Raw genomic sequence first — 22050 nt, 5'->3', positions numbered from 1 at the left:
CCACCACCGCCGCCCGGCCTCCGGGGGGAGAAGCAGATGCTGCGGGGGAGGCTGCTGGCTGGGCCCGGCCGGCCGGGTTGCTCAGAACGTCTGTGGATTGACACTGGTTCTTTTCGTAAAAAAATAAAATTAAAAAAAGCAGCATGTCACACACCCGTGGTGACCAAGGCCCGGTAGTGGGGTGGGGTGGGGTGGGGCCCGCCTGGCAGGGCCGGGGGCACAGCTGCTCCTGCTTCCCCCCCTCAGGGCAGCTGTGAGGGGGCCCCTTTCTCCGCTGCAGGCCTGGGACAGGCCAAGCCAGGGGGTGAGGCCGGGGACGAAGGCTCCCCTGTCTGTTGGGGATCTCGTGTAAGGTATGGCAGCGACACGCGCGTTCGGGGCCGGGACGTGGGCAGGGGCGGGCGGCGGCAACACGGTGTACAAGTGTCCAGCTTCTCCCCTGGCAGGGCTGTGCCGGGTGTCGGGGCGTCGTCTGGTTTCCTGGCGCCTAGCTGCCGTAGTGCATGGTGTTGGTCGGGAGGGACAGGGGCGAGGCCATGGAGATGGCGGGGCCGCCCATGGTGAACTGGCTGTTGACCGCATAGTGGGCGCTCGAGCCGCCGCCGCCCTGGGCGCCAGAGGAGCCTGTGGTGGTGCAGGACGTGGGCAATGAGGGGCCGCCCGCTGGGGCCCCAGGCCGACAGGGGAGCGTGCAGGCCGGCCCCCGCCCGCAGGCCCCGCGCCCGCAGCACGTTACCTTGCACGATGCCGGTGCTCATGATGGAACCCATCCGCGAGTGGGTGTGGTTGACGATGCCCGTGTTGGCTGCGGCGGTAGCGGAGGAAGGACACGCGTCAAGGCCCCGCCGCCCCGGCCCAAGCGCAAGCACCCAGGCTGGCATGCAGGCCCCGCACTCACCTAGCGGAATGAGGTTGTTGTGGCCCACGCTGGAGCCGCCGGCGATAACACTGCTCAGGTCGTAGGCTGCAGGCATCCCTGTGCCCGGGAGAGGAGCGACCGTCAGCGCGGCCTGGCAGGGCGACCCCCGCCCCTCGCCGGGCACCCCCGCCCCGCCCCGGGCACACGGGCACCTGCCACAGCCATGCCACTGCTGAGGTTGTAGGTGCTCCCCGTGTTCCACATGTTCTCGGAGGGCGACGTGTAGTGGGAGCCGGGTGGCGGGGAGGGCGTGGTGCCCGTGTATCTGTGGGGCACACAGAGTCAGGGCCGGGGTCCGGCCAGCCCTGCGGGGTAGGGGAGGGTGTGCACGCACAGCACCGACCTGAAGAACGGGTTTTTCAGATCCAGGAGGTTACTGGACTTGGAGCCGGTCTGGTCCACCTGCGCCACAATACTGATGTCGTAGCTCTGTCTGCAGGGCGGCAGGCCGGGGGGTGAGCACCCTGTGCCAAGGCCGCGACGCCCCCTCCCCGGCCCTCGCCCTGGGTGGACGTGGCACCTTTTGTTGGCAATCAGCAGACATGTCCCTGAGAGCGTGTCTCCTGCCTTGGCGAACAGCGGCGACTGGAACAGGCAGCGCACCTGGTACCAGTGCGTGAGGGGCTCCGTCGGGGCCGTGGACAGCCACACGGTCATTCTGTCAAGAGGGACAGGCCCGCGCCTGATGCACCCTGGGCCCTGCTCGCAGGCTGGGGGGACGGGCCCCCGGAACGCGCCGGCGCAACCACATGCAGAGCGCACGCAGGCGCGGCAGGGCTGCCACGGGCCGCGGGGAGGGACGGTGGCACCCACGGTGCAGGGCCGTGAGCACGGAGATGCGGCCCATGGCACTTACATGGAGCCGATGAACGCGACGTCAAACCAGAAAGCCAGGCCGTGGACCAGCCCTGAATGCAGCATGTGGAACTTGAACGGGATCTCAATCCTGGAAGGGAGGGCAGCGGCCGCTGTCGGGAAGCCATACACACAGGCCTGGGCAGCCGCACGGCCAGCTGGGCGGTGGGAGCTACCTGTGCAGGTCACCCTCTTTGGCTTCTAGAAAGTTCACGGTGTACTTGACAGACTTGGCCATCAGGATCCGGATGTCAAACGTGTCCTAGGAAAGACAGATGGGACTTGGCGTAGGGTGCAGGCCACCCGACCTGCCCGGCGCCAGCTCGGCCTGCTCAGCTGCGCTGCAGGGACAGGGCCACCAGCTCGGGGACGGCAGGGGACGAGGGTTGGAGCAGCCCGGGTCTGCTTCCGTGCGGAGTTCCACACGCGTGTGCAGAGGCCCCTCACACACGACAGCAGGCCTACGGTGCCCGGAGAGCAGCAACTGGTGTTTGGCCAGATGCCATGCTGGGATCCTGGCGTGCCTTCAGCACCGGGACAGCGCCCCAGCCTGCGGTGACGCACTGCAGGGCCCTGCAGGTCTGGGCCCCAGAGGAAAGAGGAAGAGGCTCTTTGTGGGGAGCGAGGGAGGACCCCAAGTCGGGTGCCCAGTAAGCCCAGGAACGGGAGGCTGTATGTCACACTCTGCGCCTGCCAGGAGCTGTGGAAACGCTGCAGCTGGCGAGGGACGGTGCCCGGGGGCCTTTCCAGCCCCGTTCTCCCCTGAGGAGTGGGCAGGGAGAGGCGGGCGGGGACGTGCGGCTCTCTTCCGTGTGTTGCAGAACAGCGAGTTAAGGCACCGTGCGGGAAGCTTCCTGCTCATCCCAGAGGGCTGGCTGACGGGTCATGGTGATGGCCCCCGAGCGTGGGTTCTGGACCCCTGCAGGAAGCCCACGCGGAGTTCCTGGCTTCTGCCTGACTCCATCCTGGCTATTGAGCCAAAACAAGTAAATAAATAAGTCTCTTCAAAAACACCTCATTTAAAATAGTTTTCTATGGTGCCTGCCATGGTACAGAGTAAGTCCAGTCCAGCATGACGTGGGCGCTGCTTCCAGTCCTGGCTCTGCTGACCCAGCCTCCTGCTGCTGCACGTGGAAAAGCAGTAAGCTGGCCCGAGCCCTCGCGCCGCTGCACCCACGTGGGAGGAAGCTCGGCGTTGCTGGTTCGGTCCAGCTAGCTATGGCCGCTCAAGTCTTTGGAGAACCGAACCACCAGATGGAAGATCTGGGTCTACCCCCGCAGCCCATCGGTGATTCAAGCAAACCAAATCTTAAAATATATATCCCAGCGCAGTAGCCTAGTGGCTAAATCCTCGCCTTGCATCTGCTGGGATCCCATATACATGCCAGTTCAGGTCCAGTTGCTCCACTTCCTCTCCAGCTCCCTGCCTGTGGCCTGGGAAAGCAGTGGAGGACGGCCCACAGCCGTGGGACCCTGCACCCACGTAGGAGACCCGGAAGAGGCTCCTGGCTGCGGATCGGCTCAGCTCCAGCTGTTGCGGTCACTTGGGGAGTGAACCAGTGGATGGAGAATCTTGCTCTGTCTCTCCTCCTCTCTGTATATCTGACCTGAACCCAATAACACAAGCGCCAAATCTGTAAGGCCAGGACCGGCGGGCGGAGCTGCTGGCTGCCACCGCACACGGGGCGCTCCATGTCCTGTGTGCCCGCGGTGCAGAGCCACTTCTGTCCCCAAGCTGAGTGGGGGAACTGGGCGGAGAAGCAAGGGCTGAGAGGGACGCACGGCAAGAATAAGCCGTGACCTGAGCGTAAGCTCCGCGCCCCACCACCGGTACCCTCCCTTGGGCGATCAGTGTCCTGGACGGGCGGCAGGGGACTCACCACCACGGGCTGCCGGAAGTACTCGTCCACGGCGGCGCCTCGGAGCGCAGACAGATCCACACCGTGGAAGGATGGCTGGTACCTGCCAAAAGCCCGGCCGAGCAGCAAGGTTAGGGCAGCAGGGCGGCCCTGCCTTCTCTGCTGCTTCAGCCCTGCCAACCCGTCTCTCAGGGGGGATGACTGAGCGAAGACCCCACAGCACACACTCACCAGAAGTTGGCCTTCGTGAACTGCTCCATGTACAGCTGCTCGTCTGTGAAGGGGGCCAGGTGCACATCACCAATGGTGGGGAACATGTTTCCTGGAGTGGTGGCAGGGAGTGGTGCCAGGGTCAGTGGGGCACACAGCCCTGGGCTCGCTCAGCCTCTTCCCGATGGCCGTGGCCCCGACGGCTTCTGGTGTTTAGGACGTGGGCAGACGCTGCTACTTGGGATCCGTTCTCACGCGTGTACAGCAGGGAGCGTAGGGGAGCAAGACCGGGACCCAACCCCCACAGGAGGAACGTGGGAGGGCCGCGGCTCCTGGTCCCATCTGTCTGCCATCCGTCTGCTGCCAGGGGGCACCTGGCATCCTAATGTGAACTCTGCCGCGCCAAGCTCTGCCATGTCGGGAGGGACCAGGGTGCATGGGGTCTCTCCATCCTCGGCACCACGGCCAGGCTGAGCGCAAACCCAGAAAATGCTTATTCCTGCTCTGAGGCCACATGAGGGACCCGCCCTACGGCCGTGGGTGGGGAGCTGTGCGGTGTGGCCCTGTAAGTTCTGCTGCCCCAATGTGTGCTCAGGTGAGGGGCAGCCTGGGCATCGCCTGCCTGCACGGGACAGCCAGCTGGCAGCTGGGGCAGGATACAGGTTAGGGACAGCCTGGGCATCGCCTGCCTACGCGGGACAGCCAGCTGGCAGCTGGGGCAGGATACAGGACGAAGCGATAGGAACACTGCTACTTTCGAGGTCCACCGACGCTCTCACCCAGTCCTGCCGCGCAGCCTGGCCCACCTGCCAGTCCAACACCTGGGCTTGACCCCTCTGGCCTACTTGCCAGCCCACTGCCCGGGCTGTGCCCCTGCCGAGCAGCACACATGCCCACGTGCATACACAGCTCTTGGCGGGACACACACACAGCTTCCAGGGCTGCCCAGCACAGGCCAGGGACACAGGCAGGAGGTGGTAGACGGGGTGCCTGCCAGCAGACCCTCCCGTGCACACCCACAGGCCCACCAACCTCAGGGGCTCAGCAGAGGGCTGACAGAAGTCAGGGCCACTTGCCTAGGAAGTGACTAAGGCTTCCAGTTCCAGCACAGAACCTGTCAGATGTGCCCTGGGCCATGACAGACCAGAGGGGCAGCTACAGCCAGGGGACCTGCCCTGGGGCCCCGGGGCCTCCCAAGCAAGCCCGGTGTGCCCTCCCTCTGTCCCGCTCACCGCCGGGCCGCAGGTACTTCTTGGCGTGCAGGTAGCTTTCCAGCATACGCTCATTGAACAGCATGTAGCCCATGGGCTCCGAGACAATGATGTCCACCTGCTCGGGCAGCGACACCTCCTCCACTTTGCCGGGGATGACCACGATGCGGTCGGTGAGGTTATTGCTTTTCACCAGGACCTGCAGGCGGGGCGGCCGTTTGGCTGGCTCACAGATGGCTCCCTGGAGCAGCTGCACACAGCGCCCACTCTCCGTAACGGCCCCTCACGCCGGCCCTGGTCCAGGCACTCACCTCCGCGTGCTGGGCCATGGTGCTGGCCTCCACCGCGTAGATCTTCCTCGCCCCAGCTTGGGCAGCAAAAAATGACAGGATGCCAGAGCCGCAGCCGACGTCCAGTACGACCTGCGGGGCCGTAAAGGGGCGCTGGGAACGGCCAGCCCTGCACCTGCACCCGGGAGCCCTGGGAGCCGCAGCCAGGTCTCTGTGTGTTCCTTGATGCTTCAGGCTCTGGGGGTCCAGCGAACCCCGCGTCCTCAGGGCGGTTTCTGCAGCCCAGGGTGGGGTGTTCGGAGGAGTCTTCTGCCTCCACACATGGACAATGCACTGAGCAGCTGCTCGGCTGGTCTGCAGGAAGCTCTCCAAGCCCCTCCCCCCGTGGCACCTGCTACGGCTGCCCACGACCTTGACTGCCTGAGTGGAGCAGACTCCTAAGAGGATGACCCGGAAGCTGTGGCCACGGCCCAGAGCACCCAATGCAGGGTGCTGCTGGAGGGAGGGGCCGTGGGAAATGCAGGGTGCCTCCCTGGACCCTCACACAGCAGGGAATGGATGTGTGGCTGATGGAGGTGGGAGGCATTAGAAATGGCATGCCACGCCGGATCCCTGGCCTGGGCAGCAGCAGGAGCCCACAGAGGCTCATGCTGCTTCGGGGAGCCCCCGGCTCCATGCCCTCTTGGGCCCCTGGACTCCAGCTCCCTGCCAACGTACCAGCACCCTGGGAGGTGGCAGAGGTGGCTCAGGCACCTGGGTGCCTGCTACCACCCAGGGGACTTTGGAGCGTCTGGCTCTGGCTTCAGGCCCCTGGCCACTGCAAAAAAGGACTCGCTCATATAAATAAAAATGGAGAAGAGGGGGGTTGGGGTGGAGGGGTAGAAAGATAATGCTGGACAATGGACAAGGAGGTAAACACACACGTGTAAATACACCCCCTCCGTGCAGTGCGCTCATTGTCCCTTTAGGCATCGCTGTCTCATGAGATAAGAGCTTTAACAGGGGCTAAGGACGCTAAATGCCAGCGTGGACACCTTCAGCCACAGACCCGACCCAGGGTGCACCGTGGCCGGGGCGGCTCCATAGCAGCTCGCCGTGTTCCACACCAGGAGTTCGTACTGAGGGCTCTGGCCCTGGCCCCGCTGCCTACACATGCCCCAGCAGCCGAAGCCTGCGCGAGCAGACACGGGGCCGTTCTAGGCTCCTGCTTTGGCGGGACGCAGCCTGGGCCGTGGCAGCTGCTTGGAGAGTGAACCTGCAGGTGTTAAAGCTCTCTGCCTTTCAAGTACAGGAACCGGTCTTGTTAAAAACCGCAGGGGCTCCTGGCTCCTGGCTGTGGGTCAGCTCAGCTCTGGCCGTTGTGGCCGCTGGGAGAGTGAGCCAGTGGATGGAACACCTGTCTCTCCAGCTCTCTAGAGGGAAGGCGGCCCTGCACTGCAGCCTCCCCTCCCCCGAGCGGCCGCTCACCTTGTCCTTGAAGTCAGCGTGGTTCTGCAGGATGGCGCGCTGGTACGTGCCCGTGCGCACGTAGTCTTGCATCATGTTCTGCTGCTGCGACAGGTAGCCGTAGAACTGCAACACACACACGCCACGGCACCGTGCTGGCGCAGCCCTGCCAGCACCTGCAGCCCCCGGGGAGGACGGGCTGCGACAGGTAGCCATAGAACTGCAACACACACACGCCACGGCACCGTGCTGGCGCAGCCCTGCCAGCACCTGCAGCCCCCGGGGAGGACGGGCTGCGACAGGTAGCCGTAGAACTGCAACACACACACGCCACGGCACCGTGCTGGCGCAGCCCTGCCAGCACCTGCAGCCCCCAGGGAGCAGCGCGGCCCCCAGGGAGGACAGGCTGGGTGCAGTGTGCACCGACAGCTGCCTTAGGGAGAGTCACATGTACCGCGGCAAGGCTCTGGCCTCGGGCCCCCAAACAAGGACAGGTGTGGCCAGAGAGGTGCCACGGGCCCAGGCAGCAGGCAAGTGGCCTCCCAGCCTGGCCTCCCAGCTGTGTGATTGGAGCAAGTCACTTAGGCTCTGTGGGCCTCAGCTTTCTCATCTGTAAGATTCAAGAGCAGTGCTGACTCCCAGGCTGGCGGGGAGGACGGGGTGCCCCTGGGACAAAGGAGCCTTCAGAATGGTGCCTGGAGGGCAGCGCCTGGCCCCAGGGACCAGCACCTTTGGCTCCACTTTACAGCTAAGGAACCTTGGGGCCACGGCCAGGCACCAGCAGGGCCCCCGGTGGGCCCGCCTGGCACTGCACAGCCTCTGCGGATGCGCACCAACCCACCTGGAAATACTGAACAGCTGAGGATTCCTCCGTCCGCTCGCTGAACACAGACCGCTCCAGGGTGTGGCCTCGACAGGTCTTGAGGATGTTATAGAAAGAACAGAAATCTACACGGGACGGGGGAGGTCACGTCACTGGGGCCACCTGGGACAGGGCTCCGCGAGGGAGGGACATGCCCACGGAGGTGGGACAGAGACACACCCACTGGGGCGGGGCCAGTGCATGGACACACCCACTGGGGGCGGGGTGGGACAACGACACACCCACTGGGGCGGGGCCAGTGCATAGACACACCCACCAGAGCAGGACATGGACACACCCACTGGGGGCAGGGCCAGCGCATGCCACACCTATCGGAGCAGGGCAGGACCTGGACACACCCACCAGAGCAGGGCAGGACATGGACATGCCCACGGGTCGGGGCCAGTGCGTGGACACGCCCACCAGGGCAGGGCATGGACACACCCACTGTGGGCAGGGCAAGACGTTGACACACCCACAGGGGCTAGTGCATACACACACCCACCAGAGCAGGGCAGGACATGGACACGCCCACAGGGGGCGGGATGGGGCAGTGACACACCCACTGGGGTTGGGGCCAGTGCATGCCACACCCACCAGAGCAGGACGTTGACGCACCCACAGGGTGGGGCCAGTGCTTGGACACGCCCACTCACAGCGGGGCAGGATGTTGACACACCCACTGGGCAGGGCAGGACGTTGACACACCCACTGGGTGGGGCCGAGGCACGTACCGCTGGGAGTGGCAAACTGGATGAGGACACTGTTGCAGCCCAGCGTGATGATGAAGGACTGTTTGCCCACGCGGCTGCATTCCGTGTCCCGGGACACGGAGCACTTGAACACACACACATCTTCATCTGCGGGAACAGGCTGCGTGAGCAAACGGGGCCCTCGGCCCAGGGAGACCCCACGAACCCCACAGCCCACCCTCCCCTTGGCACGTGTTCAGATCCTCTGGCCCATCCTGCCGGGGCACGGAGCTGGGCACCGGGCAGAGGGGGCAGGGAAGGCGGCCAGGCAGTCAGGTCTGCGGACACAGGCCAGCTCTGTGCCAGCAGGCCTGGACCCGCTGGGCCACCAGGGGCATGGGTTCCTGCTGGCACAGAGCCTGGCGCGCAGGAAGCCGACTCCTCCGTGTGAGCGGGCACCACTGCTGCTACTGCCGGCCATGCCAGTGCACACGGGGCACCCCACCCGGGGCTCGAGGGGCACACGGGGCCGATCAGCGGGCAGGGCCAACGACAGGGTCTCCAGCCTGCGGAGGAGTGCGTGCAGTGTGAGTGTTGGGCATGGTGGACCCATGCGCCCTTGGACTGGAACAGCCACTTGGGGATGGGGAGCAGCCTGCTGCAGGTTGCTCTGTGCAGCTACCAGAGCGACGCCGGGGAGCGTGAGGGTTGACGGATGCAGTTCCAGCAGCCAGCACTGGGGCACAGGGCTGAGGCTGCCATATGCGTGGGACAAGCAGCACAGGCTCCAGTCCTGGATGCCCTGCTTCCCAGCCACCTTCCTGTCGGTGCACCTGCCCCACCCACAGGGGTTCCTGGCTGCTGGTCAGCGCAGCCCGTCGGACTGCGGGCACGTGGGGAAGTTTTCTGTCTCTGACACCTTGTTTCTAACAAGAAACACATACAGGGCCTGGTGCAGTAGCCTAGCGGCTAAAGTCCTCCTCAAACATGCATCCCATATGGGCACCGATTCTAATCCCAGTGGGAAAGCAGTGGAGGACGGCCCAAAGCCTTGGGACCCTGCACCCGCATGGAGACCTGGAGGAGGCTCCGGGGCCCTGGCTTCAGATTGGCTCAGCTCCGCCTGTTGCGATCACTTGGGTAGTGAATCATTGGACGGAAGATCTTCCTCTCTGTCTCTCCTCCTCTCTGTATATCTGACTTTACAATAAAAATAAATCATTCAAAAATAAATCTTTAAGGAGAAAAACATATACAGATCAGGGGAACGGAAATAATATAAAAAAAATTCTTACGTTTTCAACTCACTCTGTAAAGTTACTGAGAACATTCTGAACATTCCACGACAAAGCAACAGGCTCTTCAACACACGGTGCTGAGACAACTGAATGGCCACAGGGACCAGTGGCGCTGAGCCCAAGCCTCACACTGCAGACAACTGAATGGCCACAGGCACCAATGGCGCTGAGCCCCAGCCTCACACCGCACAGACACACACACACACACACACACACACACACACACACACACACACACACACACACACATACACACACACACTGCACACAGCCAGGCTAGATGGGCTAAACAGCAGGGATGTAACAGGAACGCTGCTGCAGGAAGCAAAATACCAGCGTGAAATCGGGGACCTTGAATTCCACAACGGCCTCCTGGACACGATGCAGAAAATACAAGGAGAAAGTACTACACTGGGCGTCCTCAGACTCACAGTGCTGAGTGTGCTTTTTGCGGGTGGAGCACCTGCTCCCTGGGACAGGCCTGGCGTGGAGCGTGGCTCTCTAACTCAATGTGCCGAGGTGAGGTAACAGGTGAGGAGGGTTCAAGTCCCTCGGATCCTGCCACCTGCCTAGCAGACCCGGAAGAGGCTCCTGGCTCCTGGCTTCAATCGCCCTGGCTCGGCCATCGCGGCCACTTAGGGCGTGAACCAGTAGAGATCTTTCTCTCTGTTTCTCCTCCTCTCTGTATATCTGACCGACTTTCCAATCTAAATAAAATAAGCCTTTTATAAAAGTTGCTTTCCAAACCGAAGCCAGGGGCTAGCGTTAGTGGCGCTGCCCGTGGCAGCAGCATTGCTGATGGCAGCGCCGTTGGGCGTGCTGGCTGCGCCCATGGGCCCAGGTCCCTGCTGACGTGAGCCCAGCAGGCAGCCGGAGCGCGGGCTCTAGCCCCGGCCTCCCACGGGGCAGTCCCCGCTGCTGGCTACTGTGGCCAATGGGCCTCTACGCCTTTCCAACACTCCCGTCCATCCTTTTTGTATATGCTTTCTTTTTCTTAATTTGAAAAACAGAATTAGAGAGAGGAAAGATACGTCTCCACCTGCTAGCTTACTCCCCAGAAGGGCTGTACCGGTGACAGCCGAGCTGGTCCCACGGCAGCAGCCAGAGGCTTAGCCCACTACACCAAGGCACCAGCCCACAGGAGCAAACCTTAAAAAGAAGAGCAAGGGAGACTAGCTCAGAGGCTGTGCAGGACTGCAGGGTGGGCCTGGTCACCACCTGAGGGGAGCGGCAGGGCAGGCTGCGGACGCCGGCCAGATGGTGCCTGGAGCGGACGCCGGCCACCACTGCAAGCTTGCCGACAGCCCTGGGGGGTCCACATGATGCCCAAGGAGCCAGGAAGCGCAGGGGAGCCCCGCCTTTCCCCCTGTGCCCACGGGGAACCCAGCACACACCACACCTCCAATGAGGGGTGCACCTGGAGACACTCCGAACAGAAACCACTGCTGTCCAGACCCCAAGGGACAGAAATGGCTGGGGACAGGCGGGGGTGGGCAGAGAGGACGGCAACCCACGCCTGCAGTGCCCACCACTCTGCTGATGACACAAAACCACCATGTCGCCAACCAAGAGGAGCCAGTGAGGGGCAACCTGCACATGTCCCAGGGCTCCTGTCCGCACCCCAGGGCCCAGTGCTGCCTTGCTCAGGCCAGGGCGCCCAAGCAGCCATGGGGGCCCCCACAGCACGGCCACTCCCAGGTTCAGGAGGTGACGTGGGACCTTGGCCAGTGCCCACATCCTCTCTCTCTGGGGGCAGGGGATGACGCAGAGCCACCAGCTGGGCCCAGGGCCCCCCGTTTACAAAGCATCCTGGTGGCGAAGCCAACTGCCCGAGGCCACCCTCTCCCACTGGGCACCAGGCAGACAACCCCAGCATCCGTGTGGCAGAGAGACGCCTAGCGGTGGCCAGCGGCCAGGACCAAGGAAGCCCAGGTTGAGGGCAAGCCGACCTGTGGGGCTGGTGCTTTTCTGATGGTACCAGCTAGGCCCAACAGGCCTGGCCCTGGCACGCAGGGGGTCCTGTCTGACCCGCAGAGCACCCCAACCCCATCACACTCACGCTGCAGCCCCACCTGCAGCCCCTGGGCCTCTGCTTGCTCAGATAATACCGAGTCGAAGCAGGCGCACGCATGTAGCCAGCTGGAGAAAGAGCCCTTACTCAGACGGGTCTGGGGTGGCCTGATGTCCCCTGCTAGGCGCTGCCCTGCCCACCGGTGGGAAACCTCTCGTGGGAGCCAGGGCTGCTGATGGCCCTTCAGGTTGTCCCCAGTCCATGGTGCTGGCCAGGAGACACGGGGGAGGTGGGAGGAAGGCCAGAAACCAGCCGACATGGGCTATGGGCAGACGGGAGGACAGCAGAGGGGGTGCGTCGGGAAAGGGGACTCCCTGGCCAAGCGGGGACAGTAGCTCGTGGTGAGCAGGTGCTGCAGTCCACACCTCACGGTCACTCAGTACCCCTGGCCCCCTGCTCCAGCATGCTGCACCCCCAGCTCAGCTCAGGGTCTCAGGGTGGGGTGGGGGAACGGACAGCACCCCCCAGGCTGGATGGGGGCTGGGAGGCTGCACCTAGACCCACCCCACCTCCTACCATTTCTGGGTGTGTCTGAGAGGTTAAGGTCTCTAGTCCAAGGTCACGGGCAGGCAGCAGTCGCTGCCTCTAACCAAGGGGTTATACTTCCACCTGCCACGCCACTAGGCCAAGGACCAGAGAATCCCTCAACACTGTCCTGAGGCCACGAGATAACATGGCAGGGCTGCAGGTGTGTGGCAGGTGGCTGCCCTCGAGCCATCTCCTGCACAGGGCAAACGCGAGGGCAGCCAGGGGGTGGCAGAGGGACCAGGCTCTGGTCTGGCACCGCTCACTGAGCCCTCCTACCTCAAGTCACAACACGAGGACAGCCAGGGACACACAAGGAGGCAAATGGGGCTGGCCAGGCACACACAGACCCCTGAACCCCCCAACCTGGGAAAGGCACCACAGACGATGGGTGTGGTTGGCAAGAGGCCTGGCCAGGGCACACCTAGGAGGGCGTGGGAGGCACGCAGAAGGCCCTGGCATGCACAGGCCCCAGCCCTCACCCAGTCCCTGGCACAAGGGCCCGCCGGGGGAGCCGTGTTCCCTCACCAGTCCCCACAGCTCCCATGCTGACAGCAGCACTGACCCACCTCCCTGTCACCTCCACCTAGAGGGCCTCCAGCACTCCTGGGGCAGGTCCCCAGGGTGGCGCGTGGGAACAGCCATGGGGGCCGAGCGGGTCTGCCCAAGTGCAGGGGCGTCAGGAAGTTGCTGCCTCCCCCCAGGCTTCCAGAAAGCAATGGAACAGAGCTCCTGGGCCCTTCAGTCAACCATCGGTGCGCCCCAGGGACGGGGCGGGGACGGGCCAATACCAAAGGTTCCATCCAGGCCCCGCCTCGGCTGCTGCCCAGGCCAGGAGCAAACGGGATCGGACCCCACCAGCCACGCAGCCAGCCCGGCCGGCGTCTCCTGCGGGCCACGCTGGGCACCAGGGTCACAAGACACGTCAAGGACAGGCTCCGTGCAGCACGCAAGGGAAACTGCCCTGTCCTCCCCTGGGGCGCCACAGAGCGGTGACCAGGACCCCCAGGCCTCCAGGCCATCTCTGTGACCTGGGCCTAGCTGAGGGACGCCATGCCATGGCCCAAAGCTGCACCTGCTCTCGCTCCTGACCTTGGGGCCTCATCTGTAAGGTGGGCAAGTGGATGCGACGCTGGGGCCGGGAAGTCTGGGAGAGCAAACCATGTGCTGAGTAAGGGAGAAGGCCTTCCAGCCACCCGGGGAATCCTAGCCGGGCCCCCCGCCTTGAGCAGTAACCTAAGCCACGGCCTGTGCGGGAGGTACCGGGCAGCTGCTGCCCTGGGCTATCCGGGGAACCTGAGGTCACCCAGGGCTCTAAGTGACCACGCCCCGGGCAGCACAGTAACGGTGGCCCCCTGGATGTCACAGCAGCCAATTCCGGGCTGGGAGGACAGCCCCTTGCGGGGGAGAGTGCGACCAGGCCCCGGAGGGGGGGAGGGTGGCAGCACTCAGGGTAGGCAGTCCTGGGCCCCGGCCCCTCCCCCTCCAGGCCCATTGTTTAAACGGGCCCAGCCCTGAGGTGAGGCTCCAGTGCACCTGGGAGAACCAAGGTCACCAGGAGGAGGGGAGAGCTGCTTTCCCACCCTGCCTGAGTCGGGGAGGGGAGCAGGGGGGTGCCCCATGCGGACCAGAGCTGCAGGAGGGAGCAGGGTGGGCGGGAACGGCAGGCCGGGCGGGGCCAGCTCCCCCCAGGCAGCCGAGGAGCCCCGGCCACTGTCACCTGGGAAAGCCCTTGTCCCCAGGCCAGGCTCCAAGCAATTACCAGGCCCAGGCCCTGGAGAACGCTCGGCCCTGGCTCTGCCACCTGCAGCCAGGCAGCAGCCTTGCGGGCACAGGCCAGGGCTGCGGGGCCCAGGAATCCGGGAGAGCCCTGGGGCCCTGGCTTCCTCCACGGCTCGCTGTGGGGGCCCAGGGCCTGGCCTGGGATGGGCTGGAGAGGAAATGGGAACAGACCCCTAGGAGATGGGGCGGGAACTGGGCAGGCCAGGGCCTCCCGGGTGCCTCCAGGGTCCATGCACACGGGCTGCACCCTACGCCCTCCCGGCAGCCACGCCCGCGTGAGAGCCTTTCCCAGCCATCACGCAGGGGACACCGGAGTCACCCAGCCAGCGGATGAGGAAGTGGGGGAGTGCACCCCGCTTTCCCACAGGCCCAGGGGAACCAGATCAGGACCCTAACTCGCCACTGGGCCCGGTGTGTGTGGGAGAAGGGTGACCCCAGGAACAGAAGAGGAGGAGGAGACAAAGGCTGGCAGGAACGAGGGAAGGAGGGGGCGGGCCTATGCAAATGTCCCCATCCATGCTAATGAGGGCTTTGTGAGCCACAAAGGGGGCTGGCAGATGTGCAGGGGCCCCAGCCCCCGGAGCTGGGGGCTTAGCGGGTGAACACTAAAGGGGGGTGGGCAAGCCACAAAACTGCCGCGTGGGGGGACCCTCGTCTTTCTCCTGGGCTGTGATTAATGGGACGCCATCCCGGCTCTGAGCAAGAGCCCATGTGCGGGGACAGCCCAAGCCCACCCTGGCCTCTATGGGCGGGGGGATGTGCTGGCAGCAGCCACCGAGTCAGCGACGGTCTGCGGGGCCAGGACACGCAGCATGGACAGCCTTGGCAAGCAAGAGCGGGCTCAGGTCTATCTCACGTCCGTGTCCTGGGGCCATCTGGCCAAAAAGGATTCTGACCACGAGATGAGGGGATGGGGAGGCGGTGGGGGGGGGAACAGGATGCCAAGTCCCAAGCAGCACCAGCTGCAGGAGTGGTCGCTCCAGGCAGGGAGCTGGAGACTGGGGGATGGGGGGGCAGGGAGCCCCTAGGGTTTCCTGCAGGGAAAGTGAGGGCGTGTGCCTGACCCCACCGACCTGAGGGGGTTCTGATGGGGCCAGGACCCGCCTGGCACGTGGCATGGGCGGCATGCGTGGGGAGCGGAGGGCGTCAGGCAGGCACCCGCCCCCCACACACACACCTAGGGTGCAGCAGCAGGGTCTGCCACTCGATACACAACCAGGAGTTCAGCCTTCTGCCCTCCAGCTAAAGACGGACGGGACCCTGCGCCCCTCTGGCGACTCACGTGGCAAATGGAGCCCTTTCTGTACCACTGGCCCGCGTGGCCAACACCTTCTGGCCCCTCGGTGTGAAGGGCACGCAGCAAGTACAATGGCCGGCTGGTGGAAGTGCCAACAGTGTTACAGCGAAGCCGCCCTAAGAGGTGCCCGACAGAGCCCTGCCAGGGTACAGACAACTGATCTATGTCCAAAAGTGCCTTCCCCTGCCCCCCAGCCCGGGCGCAGCTTCCCCCCAACAAGCAGACATTACAAAGAGGCAGAGGCCGCCCTGGCCACCAGGGCAGCACATCAATCAGTAACTGCTGGTGGGAGGAGCCAGGCTCAGCAGGCACCTGCAGGCCACAGGCGAGACCAGGGCCCGAGCCCAACCCTGAGTCTTCCGGGCAGGTCCCCAAAGGGACCACGGAAAGGCACCGATTAGGCCCCAAGGCCCAACCTGACTGCTGGCTTCCCCACCACGCCCTAGGGGAGGCAGGGTAGCTGGGCTGGGACCCATGGTCACACCACCCAGGGAAGGCACCGTGCATCTTGGTGCCGCCCCAGAAGGGCTCCCCGTGGAGACCTGCCACTCTGTGCACCCCGCTCTGCCCCCTGACATGGGTCAGGTTCAAGCCGTGACCTGCAGGGTGCTGTGCCCGGGACTGACCCAGGCAAGGTCACCTCCACGGCTGCTCCACCCTCACTGTGGCTGTGGGGGCGAGGGTGGGGACATGGCATGGCTGAGGCATCCCCCAGCATCACCCTACAGGGGAAGGCAGGACCAGGCCCCAGGGCGTGGCTTCCCTCACCCCGCCATCACTCAGGGGTGCACCCTGGGCTCACGCCCACAGGGTTCATCCAGGGCAGGAAACTGAGGCACAGAGCGGTCACAGGGCTACCGAGGGGGGTCTCCTGCTCCCCCGCCTGCAGACACTGCCCACTGCCCACTGCCCCCCCCTTGGAGGGCAAAGCCACTCCCCCCGGCTAGGGCCAGCCCACAGGAATCATGGGTGGGAAGGGGTTCTGCTGGGAGAACGGTGCCAAGCGGCCAGGGCAAGGTCACGGGCAGCGGGGTGTGACCTGAGCCAGGTCCGACAGCCCCCGGGGGCACCCCTGCGGCCCCACCCCACAGTCAGGGCACACCCCTCCACCCCCCCAGTCATGACTTGAAGGGCTTTTACCGGCAGTCACACGTGGCAGCCAGAACCCCACCTGGGCCACCCCCGCACCCCTAAGCAGCCACCCGCTGAGACCCCAGGCTCCCACAGAAGGGCCCTGCCCTTCCCCACGCTACACCTGCCCAGGCCGGGGAGGGGCGTGATGGAGGCCCGGCTGGGATGGTCAGGCCACACCCTGGGCCCTTGGCCGTACTGCTCCAGACCCCTCACCCCAGTTCTCAGGCCGGGAGCTGTGTGACAGACGGACTGGCCTCTGTGTACCCCCTACCCAAACAGGGGCGCGCAGATGGCCACGCGATGCTGAGCATGGACACTCTGGGGAGTGAACCAGCGGATGGGGAAATCTCTGTCTCTGCCACTCTGCCTTTCCAAATAAATAAATCTCTAAAAGTAATAATAAAAAATGAAGTAAAACAAAAGCACCACACTCCAGATGCCCCAGGCCCGCACAGAGCGGCGTCCACACCTTGCCGCACCCCTGGGCGCCACACTGCCCACTCTCCTCTCCCGACATTCCCTCCTTCTCTGCCACGCCTGCGGTCCTCAGGGCGGCACGTGACTGAAGGCCACATTCTCCCAGCATCCTTTGCAGCCAGCAGCTGTCATGGGGCCCCACCACAGGCAGCGAGTGGGATGGAAGCAAAAAGTGGCTGAACCAGGGCCCAGGAACGCCCCCTGCCAGATGTCTGCCTGGCCCCTGCCCTTCTGTCCCCTTCCTAGTTTCTGAAGACTAGGGTGTGATGGCTGGATCCCAGCAGCTATGATGACGCGTGAGGACAAGCACTGGGCTTGGGACTAGCAGAGGGTCAGCTGGAGGGGGTCTGGGAACGGCCCCGAGGGCACGGCCTTCCCGGCAAGCATGGCACCTGCCATCCTCCACATGACACACGCCGTCTATTCGAGCTGCCCAGGCTCCTCAGGGGCTCGGCTACGCGGGAATCAGCCAAGCCCTGACTGCTGGTGCCTTCAAGGGACCACGCAAAGCGCGGGGCCAGGCGGACATGGGGAGCCAGCTCTGCCACCTGCTGGCCACACCAGCCTGGCCACGTGTCGCCCCAGTGAGAACCCACGGCCCACCCGGCGGACCCAGCCGAGCCTGAGCCACGGGACCGCATGGCCTTTCTCTGCAGAGCGCATCCCCGTCAAGTCGGCCGTGGTCCTCCCCTCGCACTCTGCTCCCTCAGCCTGGCGGGACAGCGAGCGAAACTGACTCTGTGAGATGCCTCTCTGTGGGAAGGCCACGCTGCGCACTCAGAGCCCGAGCTGGGGACAAGAGCCCACATGGCACACAGCAGGGTCCTGCAGGCCACTGTGGCAGGCCCAGGGACTCAGCCTGCGGGGACTTCTTTTTTCTAAGCAACTCTCTTGGCACCACTGCGCACTGGCCTGGATGTACCCCGAAGGCCTCCCGTTCCCGGGCCGGGCGGCAGGCGTCACTGAACTCCGGGGCCCAGGGACTCCGTGCTAAAGCTCCCTGCGGACCCGGGACAGCCGCCCACTGCTGGCGGCTGCCATTGGCTAACGGTGTGGACCGAGGCCAGGATGGCTTCTGAGGGCTGCGAGGGCGAGTGGACAGCTGTCATCTGTCCCCGTGGGTGCGGAGGTCACAGAGTGGCACCCACAGGCCCAAGGCAGCCTCCAGGCTGAGGGACGCGTGCCCTAGGTCAGCTAGCCTTCTCCTGCACCGCGCTGGTGACACTGATGGGGGGACACGGCAGGTCTCTAAGTGCGCCCAGCACACACGGCAACACCTGTGCCCCAGGCCCACGGCAGTGGGGAGCCGCTGGAGGGGATACGGCTGAGCTGCACCCCGCATGCAGGGCCCTCAGCCTGCACCCCGCAAACCCCCAGTCCAGCAGGAACACAGGCAACTGTGCCAGCAGAGCCTTCTTGCGGCCCGGGAGGCCGGAAGCTCCCCCAGGACAGCAGCTGTCCTGTCACAGGCGAGAGCCACACTCTTCCCACGGGCCCAAGCTTTCAGGCCCGGGGAGGTGCCAGGGAGGCTGTAGGAAGCATGCCGAGGCCTGGAAGCCCGCCTGGAGCTCCCAGCGGCCGTCAGGGCTGTGGCTCAGCGTGTTAAGCTGCCCTCTGGCCCCCGGCACCCCGTTCTGAATGCTGGTTTTCCAGCCCCAGCCGCTCCGCTTCCCACCCAGCTCCCTGTGAATACACCGGGGCTTCAGCACCAGAGGGTGGCCAAGGCGCTCGGGATCCCTGCACCCATGTGGGAGACCCGATGTCTCCTGGCTCCGTCCGGGCCCATCCCTGGCCCTGGCAGCCACTTGAGGAATGAATCAGCAGATGGAGCACCATCCTTGACTTCACCCCTCTCTGCAGTTCTTTCAACTAAATACATCCTTTAAAAAAAGTGGAACAGCTGCTGTAGAATAGCAGACTATGCCTCCAACTCAGCACAAGGGTGCCGGTTCGAGTCCCGGCAGCCCCACTTCCCACCCAGCTGCCTGCTTGTGGCCTGGGAAAGCAGTCGAGGACGGCCCAAAGCCTTGGGACCCTGCACCCGCATGGGAGACCTGGAAGAGGCTCCTGGCATCGGATCAGCTCAGCTCCAGCCATTGCGGCCGCTCAGGGAGTGAACCATCAGACGGAAGATCTTCCTCTCTATATCTGCCTTCCAATAAAAATAAATAAATCTTTGGGAAAAAAAAAAAAAGGCAGCAGCAGCAGCTCCCAACTGCTGGCTTTGGTCCGCACTAAACCTGGACGCGTGGGTACCAGGGGATTGACGCAACACTCCCGTTTCCCACTGACACTCTCCCATTGAAATAAACAAACGTTCAAAAAAAGCAAGCGGGAAAGGAGCGTACAGTGTGTCGTACCAGGCTAACCTGTGGCCTGCACTGCCAGCGGCCCAGGCGGGCAGCAGTTCGGGTCCCAGCTGCTCCACTTGCAGTTCAGCTCCCCGCTAAGGCGCCTAGGAAAAGCACATGGAGATGGGCCCCTGCACCCTGGCGGGAAGCTGGGACAAGGCTCACACGCTGTGCCCAGCAGGCTGAGAGCCCTGGGCTGCTACAGCCATCTGGGGAGGTGAACGAGCGAGTGGAAGACCTGACTTTGCAAAGACATAAATGAAATGCACAAAGAGAAAAAGCACCAAGAAATCCTGCGCCGGCTGGGGGAGCGGGGACCGTGGGCTAAGCCCCACTCGGGACTTCAGGCCGGCTGGGGGAGCGGGCACCATTGGGCTAAGCCCCACTCGGGACTTTGGGCCGGCTGGGGGGCGGGGACCGTGGGCTAAGCCCCACTCGGGACTTCGGGCCGGCCTGGGGGAGTGGGCACCATTGGGCTAAGCCCCACTCGGGACTTCGGGCCGGCCTGGGGGAGCGGGGACCGTGGGCTAAGCCCCACTCGGGACTTCAGGCCGGCTGGGGGAGCGGGCACCATTGGGCTAAGCCCCACTCGGGACTTTGGGCCGGCTGGGGGAGCGGGGACCGTGGGCTAAGCCCCACTCGGGACTTCGGGCCGGCTGGGGGGCGGGGACCGTGGGCTAAGCCCCACTCGGGACTTCGAGTCCCAGGGCTTGGGTTTCCGCCACTTCCCAACCAGCTCCGAGTCCTCGGGCCCCTGAGCCCCGGGACTGACCCAGCCGGAGCCCTGGCTCTTTCCGCGTGGCCCAGCCCTGGCTGTGGCGGCCACACCAGGCGTGAGGCAGCGGAGGATGGCTGTGCGTGGGGATGCCAGGGACATGGCGGCCAGCCAGGCCACTTCCATGAAGCACAGGCTTAGGGACCACAAGTATTGGTGCATACATTTCATCAACAGAACAGATAGAACTGGCCCTCCCCGGGAGAGACGGGGCCTAGGCCGGGCCACCTCCCTCCCACAGCACCAGCTCCCCTTCCTCCGAAGTCAGGGTGCCGGCCGAACCCCACGTGCATGAGCCACCCCACGCGCACAGTGACGGAACAAGGGAATCCGCCAGGAGCGCAAAGCCGAGCAGCACCGGCCCAGAAACCCCAGAGGGACAAAGGGTGAAACAGAATAGCGAAAGGAAAGAGAAAACCATGTGAGCTGCAACAGTAACAGGAAAGCTTCAATTACAAAGACAGCGCAGGCCCGCGGCCACGCGTGGGCCGGCCTTTTACACACAGATCTCATCTCCCCCTCGCCCGAATGTCAGTGCGGAATACAACCTTGTGAAAGAAAAGCAGAACACACACACACACACACACACCTGGACCTGGCTTCTCCCACCCCCTCCCTGCGTAGGGCGCTTTTGGGGGACCGCGAGGGGACCCAGGAGGCCTGGCCACGCTGCTCACGTGGGCAGGTGTGTTTGGGGGAGCCCGCCACGTTGCTGCGCGGGTCACATCCTGCGGCTCCCCCGCACTTTGGGGGTGAAGGCCGAAGTTTTCCAGTCGGGGTGGGTGTGGGGGGTGCGGACAAGGAAAGGTGTGGGGTTCCCCAGGGGAGCCCCCCACTTTCCAAGTGTCCTTAGGAGACGGTGGGGATGGGGAAGGGTGTCCCGCGCCCTGGACACCCCCCACATTCCCGGCTCGGCGGGGTGCCCACCCCCATCCACTACTTCCTGCTGTATGTCGGGGCGGAGGGCCCGCACCCCCATGCCCGGCCTCGTGCGCCCCTCAGCCCCGCACCCCATGCCCGGGCTCGGCCTCGTGCGCCCCTCGCCCCTCAGGCCCCTCACCCATGCCCGGGCTCGGCCTCGTGCGCCCCTCAGCCCCTCACCCATGCCCGGGCTCGGCCTCGTGCGCCCCTCGCCCCTCAGGCCCCTCACCCATGCCCGGGCTCGGCCTCCTGCGCCCCCCGCCCCTCACCCATGCCCGGGCTCGGCCTCCTGCGCCCCTCAGCCCCGCACCCATGCCCGGGCTCGGCCTCGTGCGCCCCTCGCCCCTCAGGCCCCTCACCCATGCCCGGGCTCGGCCTCCTGCGCCCCCCGCCCCGCACCCATGCCCGGGCTCGGCCTCGTGCGCCCCTCGCCCCTCAGGCCCCTCACCCATGCCCGGGCTCGGCCTCCTGCGCCCCCCGCCCCGCACCCATGCCCGGGCTCGGCCTCCTGCGCCCCTCAGCCCCGCACCCATGCCCGGGCTCGGCCTCGTGCGCCCCCCGCCCCCGGCCCGCTCACTCACGGCTGTACAGGGCGATGCCCGCCGCGTCCGGCCCGGCGCGCACCTCGAGGCGCAGCGCCTGCTGCTCGGCGTGCCGCTGGATCTCTCCGTTGGCGTCTCCGATGGTGAGGAGGCGGGCGCCGGGGAACACGGACACGGGCGCGCAGGGCCCCGCGCCCCCCGGGCCGCCCGCGCCGGGCCCCCCGGCCGCCGCCGCCGCCGCCGCTGCCATCTTGGCCGCCGCCCCAGGCCCCGCCGCGCCAGGCCCCGCCGCCAGCCCGCCCGCCGGCCCCGCCAGCCCCGCCGGCCCCGCCGCCGCGCCCGGGCCCAGGACGCCGCGCAGGCCGAGCCGCCCGCCGAGCGCCCGCCGAGCCGCAGCGCCCCCTGCCGCCCGCGCTGCGCAGCGCCCCCTGCCGCCCGCCGCCGCACGGAGGGCGGGCCCGGCCGCACGCACGCACGCCGAGGCGGGGCCACGCCCGGCATTGTGACGCCGACGCCGACGCCGCGGGGCGTGG

The 22050-nt window shown here is 65.4% G+C and overlaps 1 protein-coding gene across 2 annotated transcripts; it reads right to left on the bottom strand.

The window, feature by feature from the left end:
- Positions 1–482: 482 nt before the first annotated feature.
- Positions 483–21884, bottom strand: CARM1 (coactivator associated arginine methyltransferase 1). 2 transcript variants are annotated; one of them, XM_040986323.1, is made up of 16 exons: positions 21557–21884; positions 8387–8512; positions 7632–7738; positions 6812–6916; positions 5366–5476; positions 5076–5253; positions 3865–3955; positions 3655–3736; positions 1951–2036; positions 1776–1865; positions 1440–1577; positions 1263–1352; positions 1072–1184; positions 899–976; positions 737–805; positions 483–624 (listed from the first exon to the last, which is right to left on the bottom strand). In XM_040986323.1, exons 1-16 carry the CDS (start codon positions 21765–21767, stop codon positions 488–490), a joined length of 1812 nt encoding a protein of 603 aa, XP_040842257.1. In that variant the 5' UTR covers positions 21768–21884; the 3' UTR covers positions 483–487. The 2 variants fall into 2 exon arrangements, with proteins under 2 accessions (XP_040842257.1, XP_040842258.1); XM_040986324.1 differs by lacking the exon at positions 737–805.
- Positions 21885–22050: the final 166 nt, after the last annotated feature.

The sequence above is a fragment of the Ochotona curzoniae genome, unplaced genomic scaffold, assembly GCF_017591425.1.
Source record: "Ochotona curzoniae isolate NIBS_2020 unplaced genomic scaffold, NIBS_Ocur_1.0 contig_4502, whole genome shotgun sequence".
NCBI classification, from domain to species: Eukaryota; Metazoa; Chordata; class Mammalia; order Lagomorpha; family Ochotonidae; genus Ochotona; species Ochotona curzoniae.
The sequence above is the reverse complement of the archived record's forward strand: the minus strand, read 5'-3'. Positions and strand labels throughout refer to the sequence as shown.